The sequence below is a fragment of the Bufo bufo genome, chromosome 8 (assembly GCF_905171765.1).
Source record: "Bufo bufo chromosome 8, aBufBuf1.1, whole genome shotgun sequence".
In the NCBI taxonomy this organism is placed as follows: domain Eukaryota; kingdom Metazoa; phylum Chordata; class Amphibia; order Anura; family Bufonidae; genus Bufo; species Bufo bufo.
In genome coordinates this window covers 227,596,039-227,623,545 of record NC_053396.1, presented here as the reverse complement: position 1 = coordinate 227,623,545, position 27,507 = coordinate 227,596,039, and the positions used below count along the sequence as shown (strand labels likewise).

General features: G+C 49.9%; 1 protein-coding gene across 1 annotated transcript in view; it reads left to right on the top strand.

The window, feature by feature from the left end:
• The window catches only part of LOC120977959 (connector enhancer of kinase suppressor of ras 2-like), a 535,146-nt gene that overhangs the window by 460,164 nt on the left and 47,475 nt on the right, over positions 1–27,507 (top strand). The window contains exon 13 of the mRNA XM_040406152.1: positions 17,104–17,138. Within this exon, the coding sequence (XP_040262086.1) occupies positions 17,104–17,138 (35 nt within the window). The remainder of the gene's footprint in view (positions 1–17,103; positions 17,139–27,507) is intronic.

Sequence of the window (27,507 nt, the reverse complement as noted above, 5' to 3'; positions counted from 1 at the left end):
CAACTTTGCCGTCGGCAGACTGAGGGACTCCGCGAGAGAATCCACCGTGAATCCCAAGAATTCCATCCTCTGAGCCGGGATGAGGCAGGACTTCTCTATGTTGAGGAGGAATCCGAGATCCAACAGCAAATCCGACGTCCACTGGAGATGTTCCAGTAATCCCGCCCTGGACTCGTGCATCAGAAGGATGTCGTCCAGGTAAATGATGAGGCGGACGCCCCGAGTCCTCAACCATGACACGACTGGACGCAGCAACTTGGTGAAGCACCAAGGAGCTGAAGACAGTCCGAATGGCAGACAGGTGAACCTCCAGACCTCGCCATTCCACCTGAACAGGAGCAAGTCCCTGGAGTGAGTGGCCACTGGGACCGTCAGGTAGGCATCCTTCAGGTCCAGCTTTACCATCCAGTCCCCAGGAACTAACAAGTCCCGAAGAAGATGGATCCCCTCCATTTTGAAATGCCGGTAGCGAACTACCGCATTCAGCGCGCGCAGATTGATGACTGGTCTTATCTGTCCACCCTTCTTCTGAACAAGGAAGATATTGCTGATCACAGCCCCCCGTGCAGGGGACGCTCGTTCGATCGCCCGCTTCTGTCTGAGGGAGCACAGCTCCGCGTCGACAAGAGCGCAGTCTGGGTGTGACAGGGGAACAAGCGGAGGGGAGGGAATAAGGTAGGGAGACCCCGTGAGCTCTATGTGAAATCCCTTGACCGTGGTGAGGACCCACGGGTCTGAGGTAATGACACTCCAAGCGTGGGAAAAGAGTTGGAGTCTGCCCCCTACACAAGGTACCATAGAATCCCCAGTCTGGGGAACACTTACCCAAGGGTCTGCGATGGTTGGGGTTGCCCCGGAAGGAACGAGAACGCCACTGATTTCCTCTGGAGGCGAAGAAGGGAGACGGGTTACGTTGCTCCTGGAAGGATGGACGTTGTCCACCGAAACCTCTATTCGCTCCACGGGCCTGGAAACTAGCACGGCCGGACAGGCGGCCCCTACCACTGCCGGCCCGATGAGAGACCCGTCCCTGGAATACTCTGCGCATCGAGCTCTGAGCCTTGTCAAGCGCAGTGAAGGTGCCCACAAAACGGCTCATATCTTTGATGAATGGCTCGCCGAAAAGGAGGCCCTGGGCTCCTTTCCCGCCTCAGTGAGCGCTAAATTAGCCAGCTTCGGGTCTATCTTAAATAAGATAGACTTGCGCCTCTCAATCGCCACTGCCGTATTGGCATTACCGGTAAGGCAAATGGCCCGCTGGGTCCAGCCCCGTAATTCCTCGGGGTCTATTGGGGATCCCTCATTCCTAGCTGTCTCGACCATCTCCAAGATCTTGGTCAGTGGACCAAGGACATCTAAAATCTTGTCCTGGCAGCTGCGTAGCGCTGAATCCAGGCCCTTCTTTGAGTTCCAGCCAGTCTTGGCCAGAAATTGCGCCATCTTGGGGTCCACTATTGGGGTGTCACACACCTTATTGGGTACCATTGGTCTGGGACACTCTGCCCTGAGTTTATTACGTGACTCGCGGGTAAGCGAGTGGCGGACCCAATGCTCTAAGTAAGCCCCCACATGGGGAGAGGGGAGCCATTCCGCCGAACGCGGGTGATGTAAAGACTCAGGGTCAAACATAGGTTCTCCTGAGTCGTCTAACACGACCTCAGAACGGTTAGCATAGCTAGAGGACGCCACATACTTGGCAGAGGAGGCCGCCGTAGCGGAAGTCGAGGGGCCCTGAACTGGGGGGGTGACATCCTCCTCTGTCCCATAATCCATGTCTGCAAATGCCTCCTCGTCTGAAGCTCTGAGTCAGACAATTCCGGTAATTGCGCTCTCGTGCATTTCCATGTCCGCGCCCGTTCTGCCCGGCGGGAAGAGGCCCTTTTCCGTGAGCTAAGCACGGTCTCTGGGGTGGCAAGATGCGCACCAGTCACAATCTCCTGAGCCGCAGAAGGGTCATTAGAGGTAGGCTGCAGTGTGGCAATGGGGTCCTGCAAAGGTACAGTGGGAGGTGGGACGGACAGAGCCTGGGTAATGGTCTGTGACAGTATGGACGACATGGAGCCCATGGCTGCCATGATCGCATCCGATACAGAGCGCTGCAGGGCCAGCGCCTGTGCATCCACCTCAGTGAAGAGACGTCCCTCAGAGGGGGAGGGGGGCCTACTGGCAGTATGAGGGGGAGTAGTTAATGACATCCCTACAATCTGGCAGATAAAGCTGCAAACCGCACTAATATTAACCCACTGGGTGGGAAAGAGGTCACCTGAGAGAAGCGCTGCAGTGTCAGAGCAGGAGCCGCCGACCGAGCCGGGTGCAGGGGACGAATGTCTGGAGGAAGCAGGAAGTGCTGTAGCTCCGCCCCCTAAAGCCCGCGAATCGCGGCAGCCAATCCCAAGATGGCCGCCGAGATCTCGCGGCCCCACCGATCCGGAAGCGTCAGGGATGGTGCGGCGGCTAGCAGGGACGGAGGACCCGCCCACCAAGCTCCGGGAGCCGCGCTAACGAACCGGTAGGTCAATATGGGTCCGAATTACTTGGCCAGGGTAGCGAACTCTCCCTGAGCTAAGGGAGTAGGAAGGTGAAGGGGGGCAGACGCGGGAAAGCGTCCACGGAAGCCTTTAGCGCGGTGATAAGCGCAGGGGATTAAAGTAGCCGCCACAGCAAGAGGCAGGCGCAAAAAACAACAGAGAGGAGCGCTGCAAGCAAGCAGGGTTAGTCACCCTGGGGTATACAGCGCACAATAAACACCAAACATCAATGACAACAGCATTGAATAAGATGTACTTAACTTGGTGGCAGCAGCAAAGAAAGAGGAAGTCACAGAGGAAGAGCGGCCTATTATAGGGGCCAGTGGGGAGGGACCTTGGTTGCTATGGTTCCTTGTATGTAAATTTTTTCTCTTTGCTGCTATTGGTGGTCAGTAAAGAAGGAGAAAGCAATACGAAGCCTCCGTGTCTTGCTGTAAAACTCAGGATCAGTACAGGATAAGTAATGCATGTACACAGTGACTGCACCAGCAGAATAGTGAGTGCAGCTCTGGAGTATAATATAGGATGTAACTCGGGATCAGTACAGGATAAGTAATGTGTGTACACAGTGACTGCACCAGCAGAATAGTGAGTGCAGCTCTGGAGTATAACACAGGATGTAACTCAGGATCAGTACAGGATAAGTAATGTGTGTACACAGTGACTGCACCAGCAGAATAGTGAGTGCAGCTCTGGAGTATAATACAGTATGTAACTCAGGATCAGTACAGGATAAGTAATGTATGTACACAGTGACTGCACCAGCAGAATAGTGAGTGCAGCTCTGGAGTATATTACAGGATGTAACTCAGGATCAGTACAGGATAAGTAATGTATGTACACAGTGACTGCACCAGCAGAATAGTGAGTGCAGCTCTGGAGTATAATACAGGATGTAACTCAGGATCAGTACAGGATAAGTAATGTATGTACATAGTGACTGCACCAGAAGAATAGTGAGTGCAGCTCTGGAGTGTAATACAGGATGTAACTCAGGATCAGTACAGGATAAGTAATGTATGTACACAGTGACTGCACCAGCAGAATAGTGAGTGCAGCTCTGGAGTATAATACAGGATGTAACTCAGGATCAGTACAGGATAAGTAATGTATGTACACAGTGACTGCACCAGCAGAATAGTGAGTGCAGCTCTGGAGTATAATACAGGATGTAACTCAGGATCAGTACAGGATAAGTAATGTATGTACACAGTGACTGCACCAGCAGAATAGTGAGTGCAGCTCTGGAGTATAATACAGGATGTAACTCAGGATCAGTACAGGATAAGTAATGTATGTACACAGTGACTGCACCAGCAGAATAGTGAGTGCAGCTCTGGAGTATAATACAGGATGTAACTTAATGATTTTCCTATTTCATGACGTAAAGTCATAGTTTTATTAAAGACACGGAGGCTTCGTATTGCTTTCTCCTTCTTTACTGACCACCAATAGCAGCAAAGAGAAACAATTTACATACAAGGAACCATAGCAACCAAGGTCCCTCCCCACTGGCCCCTATAATAGGCCGCACTTCCTCTGTAACTTCCTCTTTCTTTGAAAACTGATGCTGACATCCCGAACATCCATACGAAAACGCTGAACTTTAAACTGGAACGGAACATCCAACGCCCATTTAGCGCAACCAACTAGCCAACCTGGCTAAACTGCAGAAGACCTCAACCGATAATACGGCAACCGATAGCGGAAATAGCTTCATCCTGAAAAAAAAAAGCAGACCATAGGTCTAGGTGAAACCAACGTGTCAGGACAGAATGTCCGGAAGCCATCTACGCAACTGACTCAACAAGTGTAAAATGTCAGAAAACAAAATAAATGGCTAAATAACATGCAAACAATGGCAATGAAACAAACATTAGGACAATCAATACCTAAAACAAAATAACTTAAGGTTAATAATACATAGAGGTAATGACACATGACCCCTGTAACAAAAACCGCGAGACAAAACCCCAAGGGAGGGAATAGGGTGGGCAATACTCGCCTCCGTGTCTTTAATAAAACTATGACTTTACGTCATGAAATAGGAAAATCATTAAGTTTTACATCAAGACACGGAGGCTTCGTATTGCAAGTTCAAAGCCCGTCTAAGATTGCAGTGAACAATTCAGATGGAGGCCGAAAGCAGTACTCCCTGAACTTGGAAACCTCTGACCCATCAGGAAGACGTATAACATCCCCAAATGTAGCCCCCCAAAACCGCCCAGACGGTGACAGAGGTCCCATACGCAGAAGGGGCCCTGAAGATAGACGTGTCTACACCCGCCAAGACCTGACCCCTAAAAGCCAGCGTGCTAACATAGGGGAAAAAACGCCATCCGAAAAGATGACAAAAGGAATAAATAAATGAAAAACTGGCCGAACACCAATGTGCCAGGGTCCTGGACACGTATTCCCAAAGGAACGCCCTGGAACAAAAGATCAGGGAAGAATAAAACTGGGAAGGACATAAGACAAAGCTAGTCATGATGTGACGCGGAATGTTACAAGTGACCCCACCCAGGGTAACAGAACATGCGTCGTAAACAAGAGTCCTCACCATCGAGACCCCAATGAATGCAAAAAAAAAAGGCAAAATAACGCCAGTAAATAAGCTGACAACTGCCTAAATGTGAAAGCGCCACAGCAGGGATCCGTCGAGGATAAAGGGAATGGCGCAGACCCCGAGGGTTGTGTGGGAGATCCAACCGGCTCGAAGAAGGACCGGGGTCTTCTTCCTAATCTACAAAAATGAAACAGACCTGGGACCCCCAGAACGGAACCACTATAACCTGGGCCCCCCGAAGGCGGAGAACCTGTGTAAGTGTCCTCTGGGTCAACGAGAATGGATAAAACCTGTATAGGCGGGACACAGCCCAGTCCTGGAGGACTGCGTCCGGGTGCGATGACTGTAGAGCCGAAAAGCGAAGCGAACGACGGACCTCAGACCCATAACCTGAAGTTGTCGTGAACACCCCGTCAGGAGCTCCAACACAAGATGTGTAGGAGGGTTACATCCGCCGACCAGGGACCCCAGTGGAGAGCCCGTAGCCCTGGGTACCCCGCCCTGGAGGTTCGCATCCGATTAGATAGCCAACTCCGGTAGAGATCCACAGACCACAGTCACGTTCCATGTCTCTAGGCTGACTATCCCCCAACTCAACTCCTCCCGGGGTCCCGAACCCGGAAACACCGCGTCCGCAAGGAGGCACCATACCGAAGAAGGGCGATCTTCGGTCGCAGGAGCGCCCGATAATGCAGTGGGGCATGGGAAAACAACCTGCCATGATGAGACCAACCGGACCGAAATGCGGGCTAGGTGGCGAAACGGGAGATGGGGAGCGAGGAGCGCATGTAGCAACTCCTAGCGGAAAACTCCGCCACTTCGCCGCCGGCAGACTGAGGGACCCTGAGAGTGAACCCACCGTGAATCCAAAGGATTTCAACCTTTGGGTCGGAGTAAGGTAGAACCTATCCCAGTTGAGGGGGCAACCGAGATCAGACAATAGGTCCGCCCTGGACGTTTCAGCGACCCCGCTGGATCCCTTCATTTGGAAGAGATGGTAAGAAATTACCGCCTTCAAAATGTGAAGGTTGATGCCCTGTCACATCCGCCCATCTTTCCTCTGCACGAGGGAGATAAGGCTGATCCCCCCGCCCATGCCGGGTGTGCCGGCTCTAGGGACAACCTCCGTCAGATGGACTGCAATTCTGCGTCCACCGATGCACGAACCGTGCTACCGGGTGAACTAGCGGAGGGGAAGGAATTAGATAAGGGGACCTCCTGAGCTCTATGTGAAATCCCCTCCCTGGTAAGTACCCATGGGACCGTGGCAATACGGCTTCAAGCGTGGGAACAAATCAGGAGTCCGCTCCCTGGCCAAGGTAACATAGAAATGTAAGAGGCTGAAAAGGGGGTAAGAACACAGAAATACTGGATATGAGTCAATTGCTATAACACTGAATTATTAGCTTAAGCGCTAGCATAAAAATCCCCAAACCGGGGAGCACTTACCCAATGGTCTGCGAATGTTCGGGTTGCCCCGGAAGGAGCGAGAACGCCATTGATGTCCTCTTGTGGCAAAGAACGGAGCTGCGTTGCCTTGGTGCTGAAACTGAGGACGATGTCCACCTGGACCTCTGTATGTTCCACGGGCCTGGAAATTTGCACGGCCGGATATGCGGCCCCTACCACTGCCGGCCCGATGAGAGGCCCTTCCCTGGAAGACCCTACGCATGGATGCTTGGGCCTTGTCTAGCGCTGTAAAAGTGCCCACGAACCGGCTCATGTCCTTGATGAAGGACTCGCCGAAGAGGAGGCCCTGGGCGTCCTTCCCTGCCTCAGTGAGCGCCAAATTGCCCAATTTGGGGTCTATCTCAATTGCAACGGCCGTATTAGCGTTGCCAGTAAGGCATATGGCCCTCTGGGCCCAACCCCTCAATTCCATAGGGTCAATCGGGGTACCCTCAAGCCTAGCCGCCTCAGCCATCTCCAAAATCCTGGTCAATGGACCAAAGACGTCTAAAATCTTGTCCTGGCAGCTGCAGAGGGCTGAATCTAGGCCCTTTTTTGGGTTCCAACCCGTTTTAGCTAGAAACTGCGACATCTTGGGGTCCACCAACGGGGTGTCACACACCTTATTGGGGACCACTGGCCGGGGACACTCGGACCTAAGCTTATTGCGTGACTCGCGGCTGAGCGAGTGACGCACCCAATGCTCCAAATACGCTCCCACATGAGGGGAGGGGAGCCATTCCGCCGAACGAGGGTGATGAAGCGATTCGGGGTCGAACATCGGTTCGCCCAAATCATCCAACACAACCTCAGAACGGGTAGCAGCGGAAGTCAACGCCACCTCCTTGGCAGAAGAGGCCACCGCAGCGGAGGCCGAAGGGCCCTGACCTGGGGAAATGAGATCCTCCTCTGTGCCGTAATCCAAATCCGCTAACTCCTCCTCGTCTGAAGCTCGTTCCGAGTCAGACAGGTCAGGTGATTGCGCTCTAGCGCATTTCCATGTCCGCGCCCGTTCTGCCTGGCGGGAAGAGGCGCTTTTCCGTGATCTAAGCACGGCTTCTGGGGTGGCAAGGTGCGCACCAGTAAAATTCCCCTGTAATACAGGGGGTTCAATAGAGGTAGGCTGCGGTACGGCAATGGGGTCTAGCAAGGGAGCACTAGCAGGACGTGCGGACATAGCCTGAGCAATAGTCTGTGACAACACCGACGACATGGAGCCCATGGCTGCCACAATCGCGTCAGAAACTGATCGTTGTAGGGCAAGAGCCTGCGCATCAGACTCAGTGGGGTAAAGTCCCACCGGGGAGGATGGGGGGCGACTGGCCGTAGGAGGTGGGGTAGGGGCAGACATGTCTGAGGTGAATGCCTAACTAAGCTAGCCTTGATGCCTAACTGGGGCAGCGTTGGGGCAAGATTAACCCAGGGGACCAGGTCTGATGTCACCTGCAGCGTTAGGAGCCGATGAGCCGAGGAGCAGGAGCGCAGGAGCCGCCGACCGTGCAGGGAGTCGGAACAAGTGACCGGAAGCCGGAACTGTGGAAGGACCGCCCCCGGAAGCCCGCGAAATGCGATCGACCTCACCAAGATGGCCGCCGAGATCTCGCGGCCGGCCGATCGCAGAGGGCTTCCAAGATGGCCGCCGAGATCTCGTGGCCGGCCGATCGCAGAGGGCTTCCAAGATGGCCGCCGAGATCTCGCGGCCGGCGATCACAGAGGGCCATCAAGATGGGAGGAAACGCCGGGAATGGCGCCGCCGAAATAGAGGGTGTGGCGCCAGCGCAGGTAGGAATGCATCTGGGGGGTGGGGAACCATGAGGCGAACGGCCATACTAAAATACCTCCAGCAGAGTAATATGAGGAATGAGCTAGGGGAAGTTCTGGACACAAGTGGAGTACAAGGCTGGTTGTCAGGACCTGAACCTAGAGACGCCTGTGTCCTAGGCTGAAACTCATCAAGCTGGGCATTCAGACTTCTGGACAAATGCAAGCCCAGAATGAAAAGAACCCGGTTGGGGGGTGGGGAGGAGGGAAGGAGGGAGAGCCTTAATGCGGCCGCATGAATATCCCCAAAGCGCGAGGATAAGCGCAGAGGTACATAAACCCCCCACCTGCAAAGCAAGACGCAAACGCAAGCGGAGCGCTGAGCAGCAAACAGGGTTAGTCACCCTATGTACGCAGCTCAAAACTACAAGAGATAACAATACAGTAGCTAAAAACAGCAGAGAATAAATGATGTACTTAGCTTGGCAGCAGCAAAGAAAGAGGAAGTTACAGAGGAAGAGCGGCCTATTATAGGGGCCAGTGGGGAGGGACCTTGGTTGCCATGGTTCCTTGTATGTAAATTTTTTCTCTTTGCTGCTATTGGTGGTCAGTAAAGAAGGAGAAAGCAATACGAAGCCTCCGTGTCTTGATGTAAAACTCAGGATCAGTACAAGATAAGTAATGTATGTACACAGTGACTGCACCAGCAGAATAGTGAGTGCAGCTCTGGAGTATAATACAGGATGTAACTCAGGATCAGTACAGGATAAGTAATGTATGTACACAGTGACTGCACCAGCAGAATAGTGAGTGCAGCTCTGGAGTATAATACAGGATGTAACTCAGGGTCAGTACAGGATAAGTAATGTATGTACACAGTGACTGCACCAGCAGAATAGTGAGTGCAGCTCTGGAGTATAATACATGATGTAACTCAGGATCAGTACAGGATAAGTAATGTATGTACACAGTGACTGCACCAGCAGAATAGTGAGTGCAGCTCTGGAGTATAATACAGGATGTAACTCAGGATCAGTACAGGATAAGTAATGTATGTACACAGTGACTGCGCCAGCAGAATAGTGAGTGCATCTCTGGAGTATAATACAGGATGTAACTCAGGATCAGTACAGGATAAGTAATGTATGTACACAGTGACTGCACCAGCAGAATAGTGAGTGCAGCTCTGGAGTATAATACAGGATGTAACTCAGGATCAGTACAGGATAAGTAATATATGTACACAGTGACTGCACCAGCAGAATAGTGAGTGCAGCTCTGGAGTATAATACAGGATGTAACTCAGGATCAGTACAGGATAAGTAATGTATGTACACAGTGACTGCACCAGCAGAATAGTGGGTGCAGCTCTGGAGTATAATACAGGATGTAACTCAGGATCAGTACAGGATAAGTAATGTATGTACACAGTGACTGCACCAGCAGAATAGTGAGTGCAGCTCTGGAGTATAATACAGGATGTAACTCAGGATCAGTACAGGATAAGTAATGTATGTACACAGTGACTGCACCAGCAGAATAGTGAGTGCAGCTCTGGAGTATAATACAGGATGTAACTTAATGATTTTCCTATTTCATGACGTAAAGTCATAGTTTTATTAAAGACACGGAGGCGAGTATTGCTTACTCCTTCTTTACTTCCACCAATAGCAGCAAAGGAGAAATTAACATAATCAAAACAATAAAGGACCCTCCCCTAACAGATCCTATAATAAGCAGTGTCCTCTTTATATCTTCCTCTTTCTTTGAATCCACGACACCAACCGCCAAACCATAATCGAAAACGAACCGAACTGGAACTGGTTCCGACACCGACCATTCTTCTCCCTCCAACTGAAGAACTCGAGCCAACATGGCTAACATCTCAGGAAACCTGGAACAACACGGAATTCCATCTGCCAAGGAGTTTTCAACCTGAAACAGAACAAATAATATAGCCAGTGTAAACACATGGGTACAAATGCGCAATCTCGACCCTATAACGGTCGTACATTAAAAAGGTCGCTGAAACAGAACCATAATAAACCTTAATGGTAAAAACGTCATAAATAGCAACAGAGACAGTGTAATAGTCAATAATAATACCATAACAGTAATAATAATAATAGGGGGGGCAGGAGAAACCTAGGGCGGGCAATACTCGCCTCCGTGTCTTTAATAAAACTATGACTTTACGTCATGAAATAGGAAAATCATTAAGTTTTACAGCAAGACACGGAGGCTTCGTATTGCAAGTTCAAAGCTGCTCAATAATAGCAGAAAACACATGAGGGGACGGACGGAAATAAAACTCTGTGAACGTCGTGGCTCTAGACCAGTCAGCCAGACGCAGAATGTCCTCCAAACGAGCCCCTGAAACTGCAAGGGCAGTAGCAGCCGCGCCCCTGGCCGAGTGAGCGGTAAAGATTGTCGTATCAATCCCAGAAAGGGACATGACCCACTTCATCCAATGCGCCAAAGTGGGACTGGTAACCGGGCCAAAGGGATGGCGAATAGAGAGGAAAAGCTGCGGAATGTCCGCAGACCGGTGAGACCGAGTGCGCAACTCATATTCCCGTAGACAAGCTACAGGACAGAGCGCCGGCGAAGACGGAAAACTGGGATATGACACAGACCGAATATTGGTCTTGGTACGCCGCGTGATGTTAAAAGTAACACCCTCGGGAGTAAAGGATCTGGCATCATGATCCAGAGCCCTGACATCAGAGATCCTCTTACAGGAAATCAGGCAAAAAAGGGTCAGCAACTTGGCTGACAGTTGACGGAGGGAAAGAGCCGCGTAGGAAGAGAGGAAAGACAGGACCAGGGAAACATCCCACGTAGTGGTGAAACGTGGCCGAGGAGGCCGAGCCAAGCGTGAGCCACGTAAAAGTCGAGACACCAAAGGGTGTTGACCAGCAGGAACGCCATCAAATCCCTGATGAGTCGAGGAAATCGCAGAACGGAACAAATTGATGGTCCGATAAGCTTTCCCTGCTTCAAAAAGAGATGTCAGGAATTGCAATAAATGGGTTACAGATGCCGAAACGGGATCCAGGTCCCGTTCCATGCACCAGCTAACCCAAGATCCCCAAGCTGCCCGGTAAGATTTTCGGGTGCCGGGAGCCCAAGCGTTGTCCAGGAGGCGTCTAGTTGCCTCCGAAATTCCCTCGACCTCTCCTGGAGTCCTGAGATTCGGCACGCAAGAAGTTGAAGGGAGCCTTCGACCAGCAGGGGATGTGGGGCACCCAGAGGGTCCTGGAGGAGATCCGTCCGCGTCGGGAGTAGGAGAGGCACATCGACCAGGAGTTCTAGGAGAATCGGGTACCAGGCTTGAGATCCCCAAAAGGGAATCACCACCACCAGTTCCGCCACCTGACGCCGAGTCTGTAGCAACATCCTCGGAATCATGGCAAACGGAGGAAACGCGTAATGTAGGGCTGAGGACCAGTCCTGTAGAAACGCATCCACCGCTTCTGCTTCCGGGTCCGGCCGCCAGCTGAAGAACCTGGGCAGGTGAGTATTGAGCCGGGAGGCAAAAAGGTCTATGGAGCAAGGACCCCAGATGTCCGAGATTGAGGAGAACATTTCCGGATTCAGCCTCCAGTCGCTGCCGTCCGTGAAGCATCGGGAACTCCGATCCGCTTTGTAGTTGTGAAGACCCGGCAGGTACTCCGCTTGAATCATGATGTCCCTGGACAGACAGTAGGACCAGAACTCCTTCGCCAGTCGGGCTAAGGTGGCCGATTGAGTGCCGCCTAGGTGATTGACGTAACGGACCGCCGACACATTGTCCATGCGTAGACGGATGCATGCATGAGCTATGCCCTTGGTGAAACTCCTGATGGCAAACGAACCCGCTAGAAGTTCCAGAGCGTTGATGTGAAGATGGGTCTCGGACTCCGACCATCGACCCCCAGTGGAGATACCCTCGCAGTGGGCACCCCAACCTTGGAGACTCGCGTCCGACTCTACCGTGAATTCTGGTTGGAATCCGAAGATTGCTCTGCCGTTCCAGGCTTCCAAGTTGCTCAACCACCAACGAAGTTCCTCCTGAGCTTCCTGATCCAGAATCACCGCGTCTGCAAACGAGGCCCCGGCACGGAGGTGGGCGATCTTCAGGCGCTGTAAAGCCCGATAATGGAGCGGAGCGGGGAAGACTGCCTGGATAGAGGAGGCTAGTAGCCCAATGATGCGAGCCAGGTGGCGTAGGGATAGGGAGGGAGTTGAGAGAGCATGTCTCAACTCCTTGCGTATCGTCCGCAATTTCTCTGCAGGAAGACTGAGAGATTCCGCGACAGAGTCCACCGTGAAGCCCAGAAACTCCATACGTCGAGTCGGTGAGAAGCAGGATTTCTCGAGGTTGAGTAGAAAACCCAAACCCGTCAGAAGATCCGAGGTCCACTGGAGGTGTTGTAGCAGGGACGACTGACATTGGTGCATAATGAGGATGTCGTCCAGGTAAATGACAAGACGAACTCCACGGCTCCGCAGCCAGGTCATGACTGGGCGCAGTAACTTGGTGAAGCACCAAGGCGCTGAGGAAAGACCGAACGGTAGGCAAGTGAAGCGCCACACTTCGCCCTTCCACAGGAAACGAAGAAGATCCCTGGAGGAGGAGGCAATCGGGACCGTTAGATAGGCATCTTTGAGATCCAGCTTCACCATCCAGTCCCCCGGAATCAGCAAGTCCCGAAGGAGGTGAATCCCCTCCATCTTGAAGTGGCGGTAGCGCACCACAGAGTTCAGTGCCCGGAGATTTATGACCGGACGAAATTGTCCCCCTTTTTTCTGGACTAGAAAAATGTGGCTGAGAACGCCCCTTTGGGTAGGAGGGGCCCTTTCTATCGCATCCTTGTGCAAGAGGGAAAAAAGTTCTACGTCCACTAGCTCCCTGTCCGGTAGTGCCAGGGGAGGGGGAGAAGGGACGAGATCTGGCGAACTCGTAAGTTCTATGTGGAACCCCTGCACAGTGTTCAGCACCCATGGATCTGATGTGATGCTGGACCAAACGTGGGAACATAGACGGAGTCTGCCCCCTACACAAGGAGTGAAAGAAGTCCCCACTGGGGAAAGACTTACCGAAAGATTTTCTGTAGTTCGGATTTCCTCTAACCGACCTGGAACGCCATTGGCCGCCTCTGGCCGGGAAGAACGAGGGAGGATTCCTTTGGTCCTGGAAAGGAGGCCTCTGGTTGAAGGAGCCTCTGCCCGAGCTGCGGGCTTGATAACTGGAGCGGCCGGACAGACGGCCCCTACTACTGCCGGCCCTAGTGGAGACCCGTCCCTGAAATACCCTTTTCATGGAGGACTGGGCCTTGTCCAATGCGGTAAATGCTCCAACGTACCTGCTGAGGTCCTTAATGAAGGAATCCCCGAACAGCTGACCCTGAGCATCCTTCCCTGTCTCAGTGAGTGCCAGGTTGGCCAATTTTGGGTCAATCTTAAAAAGAATGGCTTTACGCCTTTCAATGGACAGGGAGGAATTGGTGCTGCCCGCAATGCAAATGGCTCTTTGTATCCAGCCAGTAAGCTCCTCCGGATCTATCGGAGAGCCGTCCACTTTGGCCGATTCGGCCATTTCAAAGATTTTGGCGAGGGGGCCAAAAATGTCGAGGAGCTTGTCCTGACAACTCTTTATAGCGGAATCCAGCCCTTTACGGGGATTCCAGCCGGTTTTAGTTAAAAACTGAGTCATCTTCTGATCCACAGATGGCGTTTCACAGACCTTGTTGGGGATCAATGGTCTAGGGCATTCTGCACGGAGCTTGCTGCGCGCCTCTTTGCTGAGAGGACGACGCACCCAATGCTCCAGGTAGTCGCTCACATGAGCTACCGGCATCCACTCCGCCGACCTAGGGTGGTGGAGGGCATCAGGGTCAAATAGTGGGTTGCCAGAAGGATCCACCAGGGTAGATGCCGTGTTAGGGGCAGAGGTGGATGCGCCCACGGACCCAGATGTGGAAGGCCTAGGGCCTGAGGTGCTTGGAAACTCAGGTTCCATCTCTAACACTCCTTCAGAGTGGTCACTTGCCTCCGCATAAGCCTCCATGTCCGATTCATTATCAGAATCCATGTCATCAGTTTGTGCTCTAGCACATTTCCACGTTCGCGCCCTTTCTGCCTGGCGCGGTAAGGCTCTTTTGCGCGATCTAAGCGCGCTATCATGGGTGGCTTGGATCACACCAGTCAAAGTCTCCTGGGCAGGAGGTTCAATGGTAGGCTGCGGGATAGTGGGTGTAGGCATTAGATTAGAGGGGCCAGGAGCATGGGCCGATAAGGCCTGAGATATGGTCTGAGAGATCATTGAGGACATGGATCCCATGGCCTCTATAATGGCACTAGACACTGAGCGTTGTAGCTCCAGGGCCTGTGAACTCATGACTGGCAGGCTGGGGTCCCCTGTGGGTGGGGGTGGATTAGGCCCAGAGGGAGAGCGGTCTGAGGACATGGTTTTGTTTATTATATAGCTAAAATCTAAATGCAGGGTGACCGATGGGGGAACCTAGTCTAAAGGTGCCTAAATTGTGGCAGAAACTAACCTAAACAGGGGTTAATCACCCCAAGCACCGCACTATAGCAGGAGCCGATCCGGAGCCGCTTGAGAGTAGCAAGGCACTGGTGAGCGCTCCCAAATCCCGCGATAGGACGGGTGGGAGCTCCCAAGATGGCCGCCGAGATCTCGCGAGATCTCGGAGCCGCGGGAAGTTACAGAAATATGCCGCCGAGAACCTCTGCCGCCGGAGACCAGCGGGAAGGGATCGGAGCGGCGACAAAGGTAGTGGGAGAGGAGGGGGGTCAAGGCAACACACCCCAAAGAGGAAACAATTCAGGGGATAAATCGCCGATGAAACAAAGCGGAGGGGAAAGAGAGGGAGGGGGGGACGGCCCCCAGATGAAGGCCGCAATAGGTGTATGGGAATACAGTAATACAGTGATAAAAACTCCACAAATGAAGGGAACAAGGGGGAGACCCTGTTACAGGCAGAAAAGTCTATATATACTAGGCAAGTAATAAAATACCATGCAAATACATAATTGCTTCCCAATCTAAAATCACATAATCGAACATATAGATCACTTAGCTTTGGTGGAGCAGCAAAGAAAGAGGAAGATATAAAGAGGACACTGCTTATTATAGGATCTGTTAGGGGAGGGGCCTTTATTGTTTTGATTATGTTAATTTCTCCTTTGCTGCTATTGGTGGAAGTAAAGAAGGAGTAAGCAATACGAAGCCTCCGTGTCTTGCTGTAAAACTCAGGATTAGTACAGGATAAGTAATGTATGTACATAGTGACTGCACCAGCAGAATAGTGAGTGCAGCTCTGGAGTATAATACAGGATGTAACTCAGGATCAGTACAGGATAAGTAATGTATGTGCACAGTGACTGCACCAGCAGAATAGTGAGTGCAGCTCTGGAGTATAATACAGGATGTAACTCAGGATCAGTACAGGATAAGTAATGTATGTACACAGTGACTGCACCAGCAGAATAGTGAGTGCAGCTCTGGAGTATAATACAGGATGTAACTCAGGATAAGTACAGGATAAGTAATGTATGTACACAGTGACTGCACCAGCAGAATAGTGAGTGCAGCTCTGGAGTATAATACAGGATGTAACTCAGGATCAGTACAGGATAAGTAATGTATGTACACAGTGACTGCACCAGCAGAATAGTGAGTGCAGCTCTGGAGTATAATACAGGATGTAACTCAGGATCAGTACAGGATAAGTAATGTATGTACACAGTGACTGCACCAGCAGAATAGTGAGTGCAGCTCTGGAGTGTAATACAGGATGTAACTCAGGATCAGTACAGGATAAGTAATGTATGTACACAGTGACTGCACCAGCAGAATAGTGAGTGCAGCTCTGGAGTATAATACAGGATGTAACTCAGGATCAGTACAGGATAAGTAATGTATGTACACAGTGACTGCACCAGCAGAATAGTGAGTGCAGCTCTGGAGTATAATACAGGATGTAACTCAGGATCAGTACAGGATAAGTAATGTATGTACACAGTGACTGCACCAGCAGAATAGTGAGTGCAGCTCTGGAGTATAATACAGGATGTAACTTAGGATCAGTACAGGATAAGTAATGTATGTACACAGTGACTGCACCAGCAGAATAGTGAGTGCAGCTCTGGAGTATAATACAGGATGTAACTCAGGATCAGTACAGGATAAGTAATGTATGTACATAGTGACTGCACCAGCAGAATAGGGAGTGCAGCTCTGGAGTATAATACAGGATGTAACTCAGGGACAGTACAGGATAAGTAATGTATGTACACAGTGACTTCACCAGCAGAATAGTGAGTGCAGCTCTGGAGTATAATACAGGATGTAACTCTGGATCAGTACAGGATAAGTAATGTATGTACACAGTGACTGCACCAGCAGAATAGTGAGTGCAGCTCTGGAGTATAATACAGGATGTAACTCTGGATCAGTACAGGATAAGTAATGTAATGTATGTACACAGTGACTGCACCAGCAGAATAGAGAGTGCAGCTCTGGAGTATAATACAGTAATATACTTAGCTCTTCTATAGTGTATATGACTGTTACAAAGTGATTATAATGTGATATTTGGGGTGTGTCCTGCTCTGGGATCTCTCTGTGGTCAGACGGTCATGTTCTGGTTACATGTGACTTCTCTCTTGGTTGACTCCTCACTTCCTGACCCCTTTCGCTCGGTCACATTGTATCTATGATTCTGTTACTTCTTCTTCCCTCCAATCACATGTTGCTAAATGTTTTTTTTTTTTTCATTTTCTTCCTGACAGAGAGCGGGTGACACAATCGGGGGCGACTCTGAGAGGTAATTCATCTTTACTATAATGTATCAGTTGCTTCTTAGTATTATGGTCCAGTATAAGTGTCTGAAGGGGGGGGGGGGGGGGGTTAATATAAAGGATATCAGTCATCTAATACACAGATCAGCTGTAAAACAAGTAACTGGATGTTCAGGAATGGCTGTATATGTGGATAGATTGTACATAACCAGTCATCAGCGCCGCCGTGATCAGCAAACAATCCTATGAACTGCGGCAGTGAGAAACATACCTCTGATTACTGTCATTGAATAGAAATCTTCGATCCATGCTCTGATGACTTGACGTCCATCACATGACCAGGGCTGGTTGTAAACAATGAAGATTCCTATTAAATGACAGTCAGCAGAGATCTTGGAAACCATAAAGAATATATGCACAAAGTCTGTTGGGAATTTGTATTATCAGACAAGGAATATCCCTACAGATCTGTGGGAATTGTCCAGTAATAGAAATATCCGTTCCTTCCATGATGGGGCTCATTCCTGTCCCCGGAGGGATGAGAGGCTCATAGGTATCCTCTAATCGAATCCACTATTTGTTAGATGGAGGGGATGATAGATTGAGATTCCAGCCGGGACACGGCGCTGATGTCCTGACCCCACCTGGGATCAAGCGGGGGATGGACAGGGGGCGGAGCTGCGGCCGGGAGCGCCAGTTATTAACGAGCTTTTCAGTGTTATGTAAATGAAGCGAAATGATCACATGTAGTTCTGCGATTTGATAATCCATCTTGTTTGAATTCATTATCATTTCCAAGATCTCTGCTTGCTGCCAGTGTATAGGAACATTCTTGCTTACATCCAATCCATCTATTCACACAGCTGCAGGGTTGTCGCAGTTGTATCCAGTCTAGACAGTCCTATGTGAGGTGAATGGATTTTACCTGCACTGATACACTGTAACGACTCAGGTGTGTGCAGTATACTGTATTCTGTGTATACCGCTATGCTGCGACTGTGTATAGCGCAAGATCTTGTGCACAATAGATGCTTAGTCTATTAACCCCTAGTCAACCAGTATGGCATTCCCCTTTAACCTTGGTGATTTTAGAGCAGCAGCCATATTACCGATTCCTAAATCTCGGCGGGTTCAGTGTGAACGAATTCCAACCTCTCCGCTTCCACAAACCTAAGGATGATGGGGGTAGTGTCGCCACCTTACCCAACAAACAATACTGGCCTAGATTACACAGATAAAAGGGTGTGTGGTTGGGGGCGTCACGTGACACATGGTTAATGGTTATGGGGACTGAACACATGGCGTTATCTGACACCAATGGTTTGCATCAGCCTCATGTGTGAACGGCTCCTATGGAGAAAGCCAGGAGAATCCATCCCCTCCACTGCTGCCCTAGAACTGTGCGGCCCTATGCAGGAGCCCAGTTTGTCCTGGTTCGTCAGAATGGCGACGGTGAGAGAAAATGTCTGTTCTGACGGAAACTTCTCCATCTGTAAGAAAATAAATCCTCCTCTCTAGTAATAGTCGCCATTCCCGCAGTGGGTAACGGGTGTCGCGAGAGAAGGTTTTACACTAGAGACCCAAGAGGACGGTGTAACATGGAGACGGCAGTCCGGGTGTTGGGGGCCACTAATCTGACGCTGGGATCCGGACACTGAGAAAGGTCTGGTCTGTCAATATAACGGTCTGATGAGGAGGAGGGGGGATTAGATGACGGGCGATCGTTTTCTCACTGCAGGTATAATGAGACCCATGGGGGGGGGGTGACTGGGCTGAGGTCACATTCCACCAGAGGAGCCGAACAGAACTGCTAAACGGACGGGATAAGATATATGAGGATCACCGGCCATGTCTGTCCGTCAGCCCATGTTAATGTCCCATGTTATCACCATGTTCCCATTAGGTTTCCGCCATGTTCCCATTATGTTTCCGCCATGTTCCCATTATGTTTCCGCCATGTTCCCATTATGTTTCCTCCATGTTCCCATTATGTTTCCTCCATGTTCCCATTATGTTTCCGCCATGTTCCCATTATGTTTCCGCCATGTTCCCATTATGTTTTCTCCATGTTCCCATTATGTTTCCGCCATGTTCCCATTATGTTTCCGCCATGTTCCCATTATGTTTCCGCCATGTTCCCATTATGTTTCCTCTATGTTTCCATTATGTTTCCACCATGTTCCCATTATGTTTCCTCCATGTTCCCATTATGTTTCCTCCATGTTCCCATTATGTTTCCGCCATGTTCCCATTATGTTTCCGCCATGTTCCCATTATGTTTCCGCCATGTTCCCATTATGTTTCCTCCATGTTCCCATTATGTTTCCGCCATGTTCCCATTATGTTTCCTCTATGTTTCCATTATGTTTCCACCATGTTCCCATTATGTTTCCTCCATGTTCCCATTATGTTTCCGCCATGTTCCCATTATGTTTCCGCCATGTTCCCATTATGTTTCCGCCATGTTCCCATTATGTTTCCTCCATGTTCCCATTATGTTTCCTCCATGTTCCCATTATGTTTCCGCCATGTTCCCATTAGGTTTCCACCGTGTTCCCATTATGTTTCCTCCATGTTCCCATTATGTTTCCGCCATGTTCCCATTATGTTTCCTCTATGTTTCCATTATGTTTCCGCCATGTTCCCATTATGTTTCCTCTATGTTTCCATTATGTTTCCGCCATGTTCCTCTTATCTTTCCGCCATGTTCCCCTTATCTTTCCGCCATGTTCCCCTTATCTTTCCACCGTGTTTCCATTATGTTTCCGCCATGTTCCTCTTATGTTTCTGCCATGTTCCCCTTATGTTTCCGCCATGTTCCCCTTATGTTTCCGCCATGTTCCCCTTATGTTTCCGCCATGTTTCCGCCATGTTCCCATTATGTTTCCGCCATGTTCCTATTGTCCTGCAGATAGGACTTTATTCCATCATGTTTCCATTATGTTTCCATTATGTTTCCGCCATGTTTCCGCCATGTTTCCGCCATGTTTCTGCCATGTTTCCGCCATGTTCCCATTATGTTTCCTTCATGTTCCTATTGTCCTGCAGATAGGACTTTATTCCATCATGTTTCCATTATGTTTCCATTATGTTTCCGCCATGTTTTCGCCATGTTTCCGCCATGTTTCTGCCATGTTTCCGCCATGTTCCTATTGTCCTGCAGATAGGACTTTATTCCATCATGTTTCCATTATGTTTCCATTATGTTTCCGCCATGTTTCCGCCATGTTTCCGCCATGTTTCTGCCATGTTTCCGCCATGTTCCCATTATGTTTCCTTCATGTTCCTATTGTCCTGCAGATAGGACTTTATTCCCTCATGTTTTCAATATTTATGATGAGAGAAGAGTCAAGTGATGTGGATCTGACGCCACTGAGATAATTGGTCACAATAGCCGAAAAGTCCTGAAACCATTACTGCTGATGGGAACTTGGCCAAACCTTACACCCACAGAAGTCACATTAATCAGCTGCACACTCCATAACACATTCGGGATAGCTCGGCAGGCTACACTTTATGTCAGGTGAAATGCTGGGTTTTCTAATGGAAACCAGATGCCATCATAGTCAGTGCGGTCCGTCCGCCGGCGTTGATTCCTGTCATTTGGTGGAAACGCTGCTTCCATTATTTTTATTCTTCTCCTATAATGGATCCGAACAATGGAAATAACAATGCCAGTGTGAACCCCGCCGTAGCCCTCCTCTGGGGTCAGGTACTGCTGGCGGTCAGCACCTACCCCCTGCCCCTCCTCCATCCTGGCTTCAACCTGGAATATCTCAGGCTCTGTAGCACCTAGAGATATGAGCCAGAATCTATTCAGAGACGTCACCACCATAAGGCCTGAGATACAGCTAGAAATCAGGTCGAGGGTGATCTGCAGGTATTACCTCGGGCTCTGTGGCAGCTAGCAGGGTCCTGGTTATGGGTTCTCCGCTTATATCTCTATATAGCCCGCGATATAGCATTTAGTAGCATGGCGGTATCTCACACCTCATGGCAAGGCCATGGTTTACTGGCCAGACGGCAACTCTAGATGGGGGGCTGATAGCAATTACAATTATTATGTATGAGATTGGTGATTGTGGTGAATATGATGCTGCTGCTGATTTATATATTATAATGATGGTGATGATGATGATTAATATATTAATGATATGTGACCAGACAGCTCATCCCTTCCATCTGAGCTCCCACAATCCACCGCTCTCTGGTAACAGCAAAAAGTAGGATGGTTGATGCAGCTTTGGATGTGACTGGAAAAAAGTACAATGGCCAGATTTCCTAATCCTGTAGATGGTGTAAGATTAGCCCGGCGGTCTATCCCTGCACCAGATTTCCTAATCCTGTAGATGGTGTAAGATTAGCCCGGCGGTCTATCCCTGCACCAGATTTTCTAATCCTGTAGATGGTGTAAGATTAGCCCGGCGGTCTATCCCTGCACCAGATTTGCTAATCCTGTAGATGGTGTAATATTAGCCCGGCGGTCTATCCCTTCACCAGGTTTCGTAATCCTGTAGATGGTGTAAGATCAGCCCGGCGGTCTATCCCTTCACCAGGTTTCGTAATCCTGTAGATGGTGTAAGATTAGCCCGGCGGTCTATCCCTGCACCAGATTTCCTAATCCTGTAGATGGTGTAAGATTAGCCCGGCGGTCTATCCCTGCACCAGGTTTCCTAATCCTGTAGATGGTGTAAGATTAGCCCGGCGGTCTATCCCTGCACCAGATTTCCTAATCCTGTAGATGGTGTAAGATTAGCCCGGCGGGCTATCCCTGCACCAGATTTACTAATCCTGTAGATGGTGTAAGATTAGCCCGGCGGTCTATCCCTGCACCAGATTTCCTAATCCTGTAGATGGTGTAAGATTAGCCCGGCGGGCTATCCCTGCACCAGATTTACTAATCCTGTAGATGGTGTAAGATTAGCCCGGCGGTCTATCCCTGCACCAGATTTCCTAATCCTGTAGATGGTGTAAGATTAGCCCGGCGGGCTATCCCTGCACCAGATTTACTAATCCTGTAGATGGTGTAAGATTAGCCCGGCGGTCTATCCCTGCACCAGATTTCCTAATCCTGTAGATGGTGTAAGATTAGCCCGGCGGTCTATTCCTGCACCAGATTTCCTAATCCTGTAGATGGTGTAAGATTAGCCCGGCGGTCTATCCCTGCACCAGATTTCCTAATCCTGTAGATGGTGTAAGATCAGCCCGGCGGTCTATCCCTGCACCAGATTTCCTAATCCTGTATATGGTGTAAGATTAGCCCGGCGGTCTATCCCTGCACCAGATTTCCTAATCCTGTAGATGGTGTAAGATTAGCCCGGCGGGCTATCCCTGCACCAGATTTACTAATCCTGTAGATGGTGTAAGATTAGCCTGGCGGTCTATCCCTGCACCAGATTTCCTAATCCTGTAGATGGTGTAAGATTAGCCCGGCGGGCTATCCCTGCACCAGATTTACTAATCCTGTAGATGGTGTAAGATTAGCCCGGCGGTCTATCCCTGCACCAGATTTCCTAATCCTGTAGATGGTGTAAGATTAGCCCGGCGGGCTATCCCTGCACCAGATTTACTAATCCTGTAGATGGTGTAAGATTAGCCCGGCGGTCTATCCCTGCACCAGATTTCCTAATCCTGTAGATGGTGTAAGATTAGACCGGCGGTCTATCCCTGCACCAGATTTACTAATCCTGTAGATGGTGTAAGATTAGCCCGGCGGTCTATCCCTGCACCAGATTTCCTAATCCTGTAGATGGTGTAAGATTAGCCCAGCGGTCTATCCCTGCACCAGATTTACTAATCCTGTAGATGGTGTAAGATTAGCCCGGCGGTCTATTCCTGCACCAGATTTCCTAATCCTGTAGATGGTGTAAGATTAGCCCGGCGGTCTATCCCTGCACCAGATTTCCTAATCCTGTATATGGTGTAAGATTAGCCCGGCGGTCTATCCCTGCACCAGATTTCCTAATCCTGTATATGGTGTAAGATTAGCCTGGCGGTCTATCCCTTCACCAGATTTCCTAATCCTGTAGATGGTGTAAGATCAGCCCGGCGGTCTATCCCTGCACCAGATTTCCTAATCCTGTATATGGTGTAAGATTAGCCCGGCGGTCTATCCCTGCACCAGATTTCCTAATCCTGTATATGGTGTAAGATTAGCCTGGCGGTCTATCCCTTCACCAGATTTCCTAATCCTGTAGATGGTGTAAGATTAGCCCGGCAGTCTATCCCTGCACCAGATTTCCTAATCCTGTATATGGTGTAAGATTAGCCCGGCGGTCTATCCCTGCACCAGATTTCCTAATCCTGTATATGGTGTAAGATTAGCCTGGCGGTCTATACCTTCACCAGATTTCCTAATCCTGTAGATGGTGTAAGATTAGCCCGGCGGTCTATCCCTGCACCAGATTTTCTAATCCTGTAGATGGTGTAAGATTAGCCCGGCGGTCTATCCCTTCACCAGATTTCCTAATCCTGTAGATGGTGTAAGATTAGCCCGGCGGTCTATCCCTGCGCCAGATTTACTAATCCTATAGATGGTGTAAGATTAGCCCGGCGGTCTATCCCTGCACCAGATTTCCTAATCCTGTAGATGGTGTAAGATTAGCCCAGCGGTCTATCCCTGCACCAGATTTCCTAATCCTGTAGATGGTGTAAGATCAGCCCGGCGGTCTATCCCTGCACCAGATTTCCTAATCCTGTAGATGGTGTAAGATTAGCCCGGCAGTCTATCCCTTCACCAGATTTCCTAATCCTGTAGATGGTGTAAGATTAGCCCGGCGGTCTATCCCTGCACCAGATTTCCTAATCCTGTAGATGGTGTAAGATTAGCCCGGCGGTCTATCCCTGCACCAGATTTCCTAATCCTGTAGATGGTGTAAGATTAGCCCGGCGGTCTATCCCTGCACCAGATTTCCTAATCCTGTAGATGGTGTAAGATTAGCCCGGCGGTCTATCCCTGCACCAGATTTACTAATCCTGTAGATGGTGTAAGATTAGCCCGGCGGTCTATCCCTGCACCAGATTTCCTAATTCTGTAGATGGTGTAAAATTAGCCCGGCGGTCTATCCCTGCACCAGATTTCCTAATCCTGTAGATGGTGTAAGATTAGCCCGGCGGTCTATCCCTGCACCAGATTTCCTAATCCTGTAGATGGTGTAAGATTAGCCCGGCGGTCTATCCCTGCACCAGATTTCCTAATCCTGTAGATGGTGTAAGATTAGCCCGGCGGTCTATCCCTGCACCAGATTTCCTAATCCTGTAGATGGTGTAAAATTAGCCCGGCAGTCTATTCATGCACCAGATTTCCTAATCCTGTAGATGGTGTAAGATTAGACCGGCGGTCTATCCCTGCACCAGATTTCCTAATCCTGTAGATGGTGTAAGATTAGCCCGGCGGTCTATCCCTGCACCAGATTTCCTAATCCTGTAGATGGTGTAAGATTAGCCCGGCGGTCTATCCCTGCACCAGATTTCCTAATCCTGTAGATGGTGTAAGATTAGCCCGGCGGTCTATCCCTGCACCAGATCTCCAAATCCTGTAGATGGTGTAAAATTAGCCCGGCGGTCTATCCCTGCACCGGATTTCCTAATCCTGTAGATGGTGTAAGATTAGCCCGGCGGTCTATCCCTGCACCAGATTTCCTAATCCTGTAGATGGTGTAAGATTAGCCCGGCAGTCTATCCCTGCACCAGATTTCCTAATCCTGTAGATGGTGTAAGATTAGCCCGGCGGTCTATCCCTGCACCAGATTTCCTAATCCTATAGATGGTGTAAGATTAGCCCGGCGGTCTATCCCTGCACCAGATTTGCTAATCCTGTAGATGGTGTAAGATTAGCCCGGCGGTCTATCCCTGCACCAGATTTCCTAATCCTGTAGATGGTGTAAGATTAGCCCGGCAGTCTATCCCTGCACCAGATTTCCTAATCCTGTAGATGGTGTAAGATTAGCCCGGCAGTCTTTCCCTGCACCAGATTTCCTAATCCTGTAGATGGTGTAAGATTAGCCCAGCGGTCTATCCCTTCACCAGATTTCCTAATCCTGTAGATGGTGTAAGATTAGCCCGGCAGTCTATCCCTGCACCAGATTTCCTAATCCTGTAGATGGTGTAAAATTAGCCCGGCGGTCTATCCCTGCACCAGATTTCCTAATCCTGTAGATGGTGTAAAATTAGCCCGGCGGTCTATCCCTGCACCGTATTTCCTAATCCTGTAGATGGTGTAAGATTAGCCCGGCGGTCTATCCCTGCACCAGATTTCCCAATCCTGTAGATGGTGTAAGATTAGCCCGGCGGTCTATCCCTGCACCAGATTTCCTAATCCTGTAGATGGTGTAAGATTAGCCCGGCAGTCTATCCCTGCACCAGATTTCCTAATCCTGTAGATGGTGTAAGATTAGCCCGGCGGTCTATCCCTGCACCAGATTTCCTAATCCTGTAGATGGTGTAAGATTAGCCCGGCGGTCTATCCCTGCACCAGATTTCCTAATCCTGTAGATGGTGTAAGATTAGCCCGGCGGTCTATCCCTGCACCAGATTTCCCAATCCTGTAGATGGTGTAAGATTAGCCCGGCGGTCTATCCCTGCACCAGATTTGCTAATCCTGTAGATGGTGTAAGATTAGCCCGGCGGTCTATCCCTACACCAGATTTGCTAATCCTGTAGATGGTGTAAGATTAGCCCGGCGGTCTATCCCTGCACCAGATTTCCTAATCCTGTAGATAGTGTAAGATTAGCCCGGCAGTCTATCCCTGCACCAGATTTCCTAATCCTGTAGATGGTGTAAGATTAGCCCGGCAGTCTTTCCCTGCACCAGATTTCCTAATCCTGTAGATGGTGTAAGATTAGCCCGGCAGTCTATCCCTTCACTAGATTTCCTAATCCTGTAGATGGTGTAAGATTAGCCCGGCGGGCTATCCCTTCACCAGATTTCCTAATCCTGTAGATGGTGTAAGATTAGCCCGGCGGGCTATCCCTGCACCAGATTTACTAATCCTGTAGATGGTGTAAGATTAGCCCGGCGGTCTATCCCTGCACCAGGTTTCCTAATCCTGTAGATGGTGTAAGATTAGCCCGGCGGTCTATCCCTTCACCAGATTTCCTAATCCTGTAGATGGTGTAAGATTAGCCCGGCGGTCTATTCCTGCACCAGATTTCCTAATCCTGTAGATGGTGTAAGATTAGCCCGGCGGTCTATCCCTGCACCAGATTTCCTAATCCTGTAGATGGTGTAAGATTAGCCCGGCAGTCTATCCCTGCACCAGATTTCCTAATCCTGTAGATGGTGTAAAATTAGCCCGGCGGTCTATCCCTGCACCAGATTTCCTAATCCTGTAGATGGTGTAAGATTAGCCCGGCGGTCTATCCCTGCACCAGATTTCCTAATCCTGTAGATGGTGTAAAATTAGCCCGGCGGTCTATCCCTGCACCAGATTTCCTAATCCTGTAGATGGTGTAAGATCAGCCCGGCAGTCTATTCATGCACCAGATTTCATAATCCTGTAGATGGTGTAAGATTAGCCCGGCGGTCTATCCCTGCACCAGATTTCCTAATCCTGTAGATGGTGTAAAATTAGCCCGGCGGTCTATCCCTGCACCAGATTTCCTAATCCTGTAGATGGTGTAAAATTAGCCCGGCGGTCTATCCCTGCACCAGATTTCCTAATCCTGTAGATGGTGTAAGATTAGCCCAGCGGTCTTATCCTGCACCAGATTTCCTAATCCTGTAGATGGTGTAAGATTAGCCCGGCGGTCTATCCCTGCACCAGATTTCCTAATCCTGTAGATGGTGTAAGATCAGCCCGGCAGTCTATTCATGCACCAGATTTCCTAATCCTGTAGATGGTGTAAGATTAGCCCGGCGGTCTATCCCTGCACCAGATTTCCCAATCCTGTAGATGGTGTAAGATTAGACCGGCGGTCTATCCCTGCACCAGATTTCCTAATCCTGTAGATGGTGTAAGATTAGCCCGGCAGTCTATTCATGCACCAGATTTCCTAATCCTGTAGATGGTGTAAGATTAGCCCGGCAGTCTATCCCTGCACCAGATTTCCTAATCCTGTAGATGGTGTAAAATTAGCCCGGCGGTCTATCCCTGCACCAGATTTCCTAATCCTGTAGATGGTGTAAGATTAGCCCGGCGGTCTATCCCTGCACCAGATTTCCTAATCCTGTAGATGGTGTAAAATCAGCCCGGCGGTCTATCCCTGCACCAGATCTCCAAATCCTGTAGATGGTGTAAAATTAGCCCGGCGGGCTATCCCTGCACCAGATTTCCTAATCCTGTATATGGTGTAGGATTAGACCGGCGGTCTATCCCTGCACCAGATTTCCCAATCCTGTAGATTGTGTAAGATTAGCCCGGCGGTCTTATCCTGCACCAGATTTCCTAATCCTGT